The sequence below is a fragment of the Zerene cesonia genome, chromosome 11, assembly GCF_012273895.1.
Source record: "Zerene cesonia ecotype Mississippi chromosome 11, Zerene_cesonia_1.1, whole genome shotgun sequence".
Lineage (NCBI taxonomy): Eukaryota > Metazoa > Arthropoda > Insecta > Lepidoptera > Pieridae > Zerene > Zerene cesonia.
Genome location: NC_052112.1, coordinates 6,738,604 through 6,747,965, shown reverse-complemented (window position 1 = coordinate 6,747,965; position 9,362 = coordinate 6,738,604). Strand labels below are relative to the sequence as shown.

General features: G+C 35.8%; 2 protein-coding genes across 3 annotated transcripts; both read left to right on the top strand.

The window, feature by feature from the left end:
- The first annotated feature begins 139 nt into the window (after positions 1-139).
- On the top strand, positions 140-2,266 carry LOC119829981 (60S ribosomal protein L8). The gene is made up of 6 exons (XM_038352769.1): positions 140-297; positions 449-605; positions 688-844; positions 1,074-1,277; positions 1,520-1,678; positions 2,114-2,266. Exons 2-6 carry the CDS (start codon positions 468-470, stop codon positions 2,227-2,229), a joined length of 774 nt encoding a protein of 257 aa, XP_038208697.1. The 5' UTR covers positions 140-297; positions 449-467; the 3' UTR covers positions 2,230-2,266.
- A 3,669-nt stretch (positions 2,267-5,935) lies between these two features.
- LOC119830534 (opsin-1-like) lies at positions 5,936-8,504 on the top strand. Of its 2 annotated transcripts, none has more exons than XM_038353592.1 (8): positions 5,936-6,075; positions 6,297-6,466; positions 6,561-6,681; positions 6,762-6,879; positions 6,967-7,180; positions 7,279-7,537; positions 7,666-7,832; positions 7,923-8,504. In XM_038353592.1, the coding sequence occupies exons 2-8, from the start codon at positions 6,327-6,329 to the stop codon at positions 8,050-8,052; spliced, it is 1,149 nt and encodes a 382-aa protein (XP_038209520.1). In that variant the 5' UTR covers positions 5,936-6,075; positions 6,297-6,326; the 3' UTR covers positions 8,053-8,504. The 2 variants fall into 2 exon arrangements, with proteins under 2 accessions (XP_038209520.1, XP_038209519.1); XM_038353591.1 differs by having other exon boundaries at positions 5,969-6,130.
- Positions 8,505-9,362: the final 858 nt, after the last annotated feature.

Here is a 9,362-nt window from a genome sequence, read left to right as displayed (position 1 = left end):
AAAATAACCACTACCACCACCGCCCATAAACATTTCTCCGTAAATGTTCATAGGTGGTAGAGAATATTTTTATTTAGCATCAAGCGAACTTGGAACTATCGCTCGGTTTTCACGCTCTGACAATACAAAAAATTTTCATTGCGGATACAGATATTTATATTAATATTTTATCTATATTCATTTTTGGGCCAACTCTTGTATTTTAGTTTATGATTGCGGCATCTCTATTCTTGTCTAACTGTCAGTGTCATAAGTCATTTCTATATTGTTCTTTCAAAAGTTTCCCTCAGCGAGAGTGTACGTAAATTTTTAGATTCTGTTTTGCATCAATTGAAATCACAATGGATTTGTTTAATTTTTACTTATTTAATTTAAAATATGCATTGCTTACCAATTTATACAAAAACTGTATTTATATTATTCGTTCAATGGTGCTAAACATTTACAGTGAGGGCTGAAACGTTACAATGGGTCGTGTGATTCGTGCGCAACGTAAAGGTGCCGGTTCAGTTTTCGTATCGCACACCAAGAAGCGGAAAGGTGCCCCTAAACTCCGTTCGTTGGATTATGCTGAACGCCATGGCTACATCAAGGGAGTTGTAAAGGTATAATTTCTTAATTGTATAACATTTTGTAAAGTATTGTACACATCCACGAGTTACAAATGATTTATTAAATTAATTTTAGGACATTATTCACGATCCTGGTCGTGGTGCGCCTTTAGCAGTTGTTCACTTCCGTGACCCGTATAAGTTCAAGACCCGCAAAGAATTATTCATTGCACCTGAAGGTCTGTACACAGGTCAATTCGTATACTGCGGAAAGAAGGCAACATTAGAAGTTGGTAAGTACTAAAACGAATGTAACTTGTCTATATTTTAACTTGATTTAATGAAGAATTTAAATAACTTCTTCCGTGAACAAATTTGTTACTGAGATTTGTTTATTATGATGACTTCCTTACCTACTCTGAGTGTAAATGATTACAAAGAGGCTCTTTCTGAATCCCATTTTATTTATTTTCGTCAAACTACTGTTATTGTATTTACTAAGACAAAATTGTAACTTTACAGGAAATGTTATGCCCGTGGGAGCCATGCCTGAGGGTACCATTGTATGTAATCTTGAAGAAAAAATGGGTGACAGGGGTCGGCTAGCCCGTGCATCAGGCAACTTTGCCACAGTTATTGGCCACAACCCTGATGCTAAGCGGACCAGAGTTAAGCTGCCCTCTGGTGCGAAAAAAGTGTTGCCTTCAAGCAACAGGGGAATGGTTGGTAAGTGACATTTAAAACTATGCTGTGTTTTGAACTTATCGCACAGTACTGCAGATGTGTATGAACGAGTACATTATATATATTTTCCATTTTTTAAAGTTAAATTATAAAAGAATATGATGACTTTTACTTACCTACTCTGAATGTTTAATGATTACACAGAGGCTCTTTCTGAGGTACCTTTACAAATATTATATGAAATCATAAAAAGGAATAGGATTCTAAGATAGACAAATTTACAGGCATTGTTGCTGGTGGTGGACGTATTGACAAGCCCATCTTGAAGGCTGGTCGTGCCTACCACAAATACAAGGTTAAGCGTAACTGCTGGCCATATGTGCGTGGTGTGTCCATGAACCCTGTGGAGCATCCTCATGGTGGTGGTAACCATCAACACATTGGTGAGTGCATTGTAACTATATAAAATCTGATAAAAATCTAAGACATAACATGTTCATTTTGAAGATTTTTTTAACACAATGAAGTAATAAGTATTGCCTAATGAAGTTGTTTGACCGCCTCCTTGGTACAGTGGTTAACGCGTGAGCGTAGAACCGAGGGGTCCTGGGTTCGATTCCCGATGGGGACGCACAAAAAAAAAAAATGTCTCGGTCTGGCAGGACACAGAAGGCTGATCACCTACTTGTCCCTAAAGAAAATCGATCAGTGAAACGGATGTACATCATCTGCCCCATACCCCACTAGGGGACACGGGACTTCACTTAATGATGATGTGTGGTTTGGTCTGTTATATTCATTCAAATAAAAGGGCACTTAGTTAAAATTGCAAATACAATTTCCTTGGACTCAGTATTAATTGTTGATTTTCATTACAGGTAAGGCGTCGACTGTCAAGAGAGGAACATCCGCTGGTCGCAAAGTTGGTCTCATCGCCGCCCGCAGGACCGGAAGAATTCGTGGTGGAAAGATAGACACCAAGAAGGAGACGTAAATGTAACTTTATACAAATTAAAAAAAAAATAAACAAGTTTCTGTCTTTTTATTTCACAACTGAATAAATAACTGTCTGAGTAGTTAATACTGGGACGTAAACATAACAGTTAAATTTCTTAGTCCACGCAAGCGAAGCCGCGGGTCTAGTTGTTCAGTAAAGAATATTAAAAAGTTAGGGCTGTAAGCTCTGCACAACCGTATAGTATTTCGTGAGATTTTCCTTAACTCACTCCCCCCCTCCCCAAATCTCACGTGAGATTTTTTAAAATATATTTTGACTATGAACCCATTGGATTTAAGAAAGGAAAAGAAAAAATCATCCGACCGCGGGATTTAAAAGGATAAATAACGAACCAAGAGGGGTTTTGGGATTTCCTCGAGCGTGTCTGATTATTATAATGGATTAAGATTATTATACCTTGCCTATTGCTAAATATCCGTAGACCGCCTCCTTGGTACAGTAGTTAACGCGTGAGCTTAGAACCGAGGGGGCCTGGGTTCGATTCCCGGTGGGGACGCACAAAAAAAAAATGTCTCGGTCTGGCAGGACACAGAAGGCTGATCATCTACTTGTCCATAAAGAAAATCGATCAGTGAAACAGATGTATATCATCTGCCCCATACCCCACTAGGGGACACGGGACTTCACTTTTATTGCTAAGTATCTCCAGAAAGTATGAGCAGTTAATATTGGGTGGTGCGCTGATAGGAGCCGCAGGACATTTTAATAATATCGATAAATCTCTAAGGTAATGCTCAAATCGTCAGATTAGCAAAATTTGGATTTCTCATGTTGTAATTAACTCCTAATGTCTTTATCTGACGCGATTGAGATTTTTTTTTAATTTTTTACTTTCTTCATAGCTACGAAATTACCATCTAAATTTTAAAATTAATGTATATGTATTTTAGTTCAATTCTAGAGCAATAAAAATAGTAAAATCTAATGCATCAGCAGTGCATGTCTATTTCTATATCCGTGTTTTTACAATAAAAGAAACAAAATCATTTCTCCACCGCTAAAATTGAAAACATTATAGGACTTTTTTTCTTGCTTGGTATCGTTTAATCTGCGAATTTCAATAGGTTTCCGAAACGCTCGAGTAAATACAAGTGCCATCAAAAACATCTAGTAAAAAACTCAAGCCTCGCAACTCAGTCTCTACCGCCAAAAGTGAGATCCATGTAATACCAAGTCGATTAATCTATTTAGTCTCTACTTAAAAGAACTTTTTTCTTAAGTTATTATCATATCAATATTAAAAATGTTTTACGTTATAAATAGATATAGACATGGATTACACAACTTTTTACGGTAGAGAGACTGAGCTGCGAGACTTGGGTTTTTTTTACAGGATGTTTTTGATGGCATCTCACTTCTTTTTGTAGTCCTACTTTTTGGTACCTTTTTTATTTATTAACTGAGTGTTATGAAATAACTACAACTCCAACAATAGATAAATGAAAATCGCATCTGAAGCGAACAAGCCGTTTCTGAGATTAGCGTGCGCAAACACACAGACAATAATTCTAGTAATTATTCTTTTGGGTTCTGCTTTAATAAAAAAAAGAAAAGTCGCTTATAATGTTTTTTTTTTCATATATCTTCTATGTACAGACACTGACCTTCTACGACTTCATTATATGTTTTTGTTACAGTTTAAACGTTTTTATTATTTGATTTTCTTACATTATAATGAAAACACTGGTACATATTTAATCTTTTAATATTTTTGTTGTAATTCTGTATGCAAGTATAACATTCGACCAATATAAATATAAATTTGAGCAGTCTTATTATTTCACTTTAGACACAGTTTAGTATTAGTTCTTTATTTCCTCGTATTGAGCACAGGGCATATGTTTTATAAAACGCATATGTTTTATATGATTATTTACCTTCTACGTCTCTCTAATAATGGAATCCGACAGTTTTCATATAATAATTGATGTAAGTAATAGTTACGTTAACAAAAGAAAAGAGATTTAAAAAATTATAAGAGATCTTTGCCTATATTTAAAATTTAAAACTAAATTAGCGACCGGCGACTCGCTGATAATAATGAAAAATAAAATATTCCTTTATCACTCGTAAAGATGTCGCTTTTTTGGAAAAATCAACACAGTTTTTGAGTAACAAGGATTTTTTTTTACCAAAGCAGCTGTGCCCTCGCTACGCCGTTTCCTCTGCGGACAAAACCAACGGCAAAGGTATTAAAAAAAAAGCCTTAGTGTGCTTTGACCCCGGGTCTTCAAAAATTTTCATTCTAAATGTCATCTAAATCGATTCAACTTTCGTCTGGGTGAACCGATATTGATGATTCTTTTTCTTTTGGAGACGAAGGAAGGCGAGGGAAGGCGAATTTTGTGATCTTGACATACCCTTTAATCAAGAATAAAAAAATCCTTAAAAATGAAAAAGAGTCTTCCGTGTAGTTCCATTGATCAATTTGATCACAGCATCTCATTAAATCCCACGCAAGCTACGTCGCGGTATTTAAAAATGTAAAGTGTCTTCCCTTAAAAAATACATTTTTATGTTACACAAGTAAAACTAAGTTATCTTGTGATTGTTTTTTTATATTTTCACCCATTAATCAAAGCCAATCCAAGTTACTCAAAATACTACCACGATGAATATAAGCAGACTATTTTTTTGTTGAATAAAAAATGAGTATTGTTATATACTAAAAAGGATATCGTATTTATTGATAGAAGATTCCAATTTTTTAATAATGAAGCAGAAATTGCGTTTTTATACGGAAATAAAAATTACTAGTAACGACCCCTCTTGCTTGGCGTGCTCGTATCAACTAACTATGAAATAAAATATAATTTCTCTTGTTACCATAATCCAGTTAACAAGAATACCTTTTTTACCTATAAAACCATAACGTAAGTAGGATAGGGTACTTGAAGAAATGCAGGGCTGTACTTGCTATTGCAATACATATAATATGACAATATACGTCTTAACTGTTAACACATCTATTATTAGGTATTGCAATTATTACAACGACTAATGAACAAATTTGTTTACGTTAACTTGTTCATGAATTAAGATTGATATCCCTACTAATATTATAAATGCGAAAGTAACTCTGTATGGCTGTCTGTCTGTTACGCTTTCACACCTAAACTACTGAACCATGTTTTTTGTAATTTAGCATGAAGGTGGAACAGAATTTGGGAAAGGACATAGGATAATTTTTATCGCGAAAAAAATGGTAGAAGGAGTTGAAATAGGGAGATGAAAGCGATATAAACGAATTCCACGCGGGCGAAGCCGCGGTCGAAAAGCTAGTTAGCTATAAAATGATGTTATAACTTAATTATTTTAGGCAGTGTTCCCCATTATATAGTTAGTATTAAATTATTCTAGGCTTAGTATGTTGATACAAAGCCTAGTATTAATAAGAATAGTACATGCCTTTATTGATTTAAGAATAATGTAGGTACCATTTTCAAGTAACAAAATCATGCACATTATTTTAGTTAAAAATGTTAATCTTTAAACTTACTCTCTTATGGTACCTTCAATGCATTGGTATGGTAATTCATTATGCAACGTAGGTAAAAATATTTTCTTAGAAATGAGTCCCTGTCGAAACGCTGTATGACTAAGTAGATAATATATTCAACGTCTTAGACTTAACTTATATCTAATTATGAATATTGATTTTCTTCATGACGTTGTGGGGTTAATCCTCCTTGTTTTCTTATAAAAGCGGTCTGCGGCCGGCAAAATATGAGTAGCCTCCGCAACACAACCTCAGCAACCGCCGGAGATTGGTTAAACTAAAGACTGGAGTAGTTCGTGAAGCGATTTTCTTCAGTATTTTTGGTAATAACCATCTCGAGGCGACCCACCTTCCCGCCCTTCCTCGTAGGACATTTTAGTGAGTCAAAAAATACTTGGTGGTAGAATTTTATTTTTCCATTTTTTTTATTTATAACAATAAATCGGGTACATCGCTAGAAACGTGAAGTCCTTTTTCATCGTTTTCCATTTTGATTGTTATGTGACGTGTAAAACAATTTTTAATAACAATTTTTCTCTTGCAGTTTTTAGATTAAGAAATTTAGTTCGTAAAAATGGCAATCACCAGCATGGACCCAGGACCAGGCGTTGCCGCCATGCAGGCATGGGGTGGCCATGCAGAGGCATACAGCTCAAACCAGACTGTTGTCGACAAAGTCTTGCCCGATATGCTACACCTGATTGATCCACACTGGTAAGAAAATGCAAGCTCAGGTTAATTAATGTTAATTAGTTAATGTTTGCATACATTTTATGAAATGTCAAATACTTTTTATTTTTATCCTCAGGTATCAGTTCCCACCGATGAATCCATTATGGCATGGTCTACTAGGCTTCACCATTAGCATTTTGGCGTTCATTTCAGTTACGGGCAATGGCATGGTTGTTTATATTTTCACCACAACAAAGGTAACCTGAAATACCTACTCCAATATTGTTTGAAATTATATTAAACTCTCAACTATGACCTAATAATTATTTCCTTGCAGTCTCTGAAGACCCCCTCAAACTTGCTTGTTGTAAACTTGGCTTTCTCCGACTTCCTGATGATGGCAATGATGGCTCCACCTTTAGTTATTAACAGCTACTATGAAACATGGGTCTTCGGTAAGAAATTCGTGACAACACTGTTTATTTATATTTTATTGCTTGTTTGTTCTGATTGTTTATTTCTTTACCTTTACTTGCATACAGGTCCTGTAGCGTGCCAGTTCTATGCCTGCTTTGGTTCATTATTCGGATGCGTGTCAATTTGGACTATGACAGCAATTGCCTTCGACCGATACAATGTAATCGTAAAAGGAATTGCTGCCAAACCAATGACCATCAATGGAGCTCTTCTGCGAATCCTAGGAATCTGGGGCTTCTCACTTGCATGGACTCTGGCACCTATCTTCGGCTGGAGCAGGTATGTTTTGTTACATATAATTTATTTTTCTTTCGTGAATCCATTAATATTTTATCACCAGTTGTGAATGATTGCAAACAAATGTAAAACCTTTACAGATATGTACCTGAGGGCAACATGACTGCATGCGGAACTGACTACCTGAGCAAGGACTGGCTTAGCCGAATCTACATCCTGACTTACTCAGTTGCCTGCTACTTCTTGCCTCTGTTCCTCATCGTCTACTCTTACTTCTTCATCGTCCAGGCCGTAGCTGCTCACGAGAAGGCTATGAGGGAACAGGCCAAGAAAATGAACGTTGCTTCTCTCAGGTCCTCTGAACAGGCTAACACCAGCGCTGAGTGCAAACTAGCCAAGGTATAAATATAAATAAAAAAAGTTTAAATGCATCTTTATTTGTTAATATTTAGGAATAGTAGCTACCACATACTTTCTATTTCATAATTTGTTTTTAAGTACCAATACAATATCCAACTTTCCAACAGGTGGCACTGATGACTATCTCTCTTTGGTTCATGGCATGGACTCCCTACCTGGTGATCAACTTCACTGGTGTATTCGAAAGCGCGCCAATCAGCCCCCTCGGTACCATCTGGGGTTCCGTATTTGCCAAAGCTAATGCCGTGTACAATCCTATTGTATATGGCATCAGGTAAATGCATACAACATTTTCCAGAAGAAACGAGTATAAGTTTACACAACAATTAATAATAATCTAACAATTCTGATATTATCTCTACAGCCACCCGAAATACCGCGCTGCTCTATACCAGAGGTTCCCATCACTGGCCTGTCAGCCATCCGCGTCAGAGGAGACTGGCTCAGTGGCATCCGCAGCGACTGCTTGCACCGAAGAAAAACCATCTGCGTGAACAACGACATCGATCAACTGCTTAACCTACCCACGGCTCGGACACGATTCTGCCAAAACGAACTTATTATTATTATTTTTATACAATTGTACAAAGTTGTGAACATGGACACAGAACATGGGCTGGGCAAAATATTCGGGTTTTAATCATATTTATTTTGTTATATCCATAACAGTAGCATTTTTGGTTTGTTCCTTCCTATGCCTGCATATTTTGGGTCCACGTTTTGTGTGTCGAGTTAAACGTTGCACACATTTCTTTTTACCTTGCTTTAAATCATCGGTTGGCGACATTATGAAAAAATACAAAAAAATGTCAAATGAAATGTATGTCGCTAGACCACCCTAATTACCGTGAGACTGCTCCTATTAGACTTACCTAGAAAAATGTGAGATCTTTTCGATGAAAAATGCTTTGTTACTTGGACCAATAAATTATTTACATGCAACGTGGTGCATGGCCACATTAATATCTTGTTTTACTTTTTTTAATTCATCTACCATTATTACCATACTATACATACTACCTAAACAACCTTATTAAACCTACTACAATTTAATAAACACTAGCATAACATAATATGCCTATTAGTACCTACCCAGAAACATTTAAGGACTAGAACAAATTCAACATCTATACCATAATATTGTATTGTATTTATACGAACATGCAAACTATTCAGCTTTATGCTTTAGCTGTAGAGTTTGCTTGTTCGTTCGGATCGAATTGAAAAATTATTAGTGTGTTGAAGAGTCCATTTATCGAAAAAGGCTGGCTATTTATTACACGCTTTTTATTAGCTTCACCTGTATGTTTGTTTGTTTGTATGTCTGTTTGTAACTGACTTCTTTGGGCGCGATTTTGACCCACTTTAAACGGCCAGATTTCGTTCAAACTTTGTAGATTTATTGAGGACCGATGACAATACACTAATTTGATAAAATTATTCCAGTTTTCAATTTGCAAAATATGATTTTTGTTAAAGCGTGTTTTATAGTTTTTTTAAACTATTATATTTTATTTATATTATATAGTCTTTAACCTATACACTACCACTATAACCTAACCACCTATACCAAATAAAATGAAGCATTTAAATCTAATATATAAAATTGTCGTGTCACAGTTTTCGTTGCCATACTCCTCCGAAACGGCTTGACCGATTTTGATGAATTTTTTTGTGCATATGGGGTAGGTTTGAGAATCGGCCAACATCTATTTTTACACGCTTTTTATTAGCTTCACCTGTATGTTTGTATGTTTGTTTGTTTGTTTGTTTGTTTGTAACCGACTTCTTTGGGCGCGATTTT

Excerpts from the sequence above, each read along its gene's own strand:
- LOC119830534 (XM_038353592.1), top strand. The coding sequence starts at position 6,327 with ATGGCAATCACCAGCATGGACCCAGGACCAGGCGTTGCCGCCATGCAG. Across the intron at positions 7,538-7,665 it reads CTGAGTGCAAACTAGCCAAG|GTGGCACTGATGACTATCTC; the intron begins GTATAAATATAA and ends ACTTTCCAACAG. Across the intron at positions 7,833-7,922 it reads CCTATTGTATATGGCATCAG|CCACCCGAAATACCGCGCTG; the intron begins GTAAATGCATAC and ends TTATCTCTACAG.
- LOC119829981 (XM_038352769.1), top strand. The coding sequence starts at position 468 with ATGGGTCGTGTGATTCGTGCGCAACGTAAAGGTGCCGGTTCAGTTTTC. Across the intron at positions 1,278-1,519 it reads AAGCAACAGGGGAATGGTTG|GCATTGTTGCTGGTGGTGGA; the intron begins GTAAGTGACATT and ends ACAAATTTACAG. Across the intron at positions 1,679-2,113 it reads TGGTAACCATCAACACATTG|GTAAGGCGTCGACTGTCAAG; the intron begins GTGAGTGCATTG and ends TTTTCATTACAG.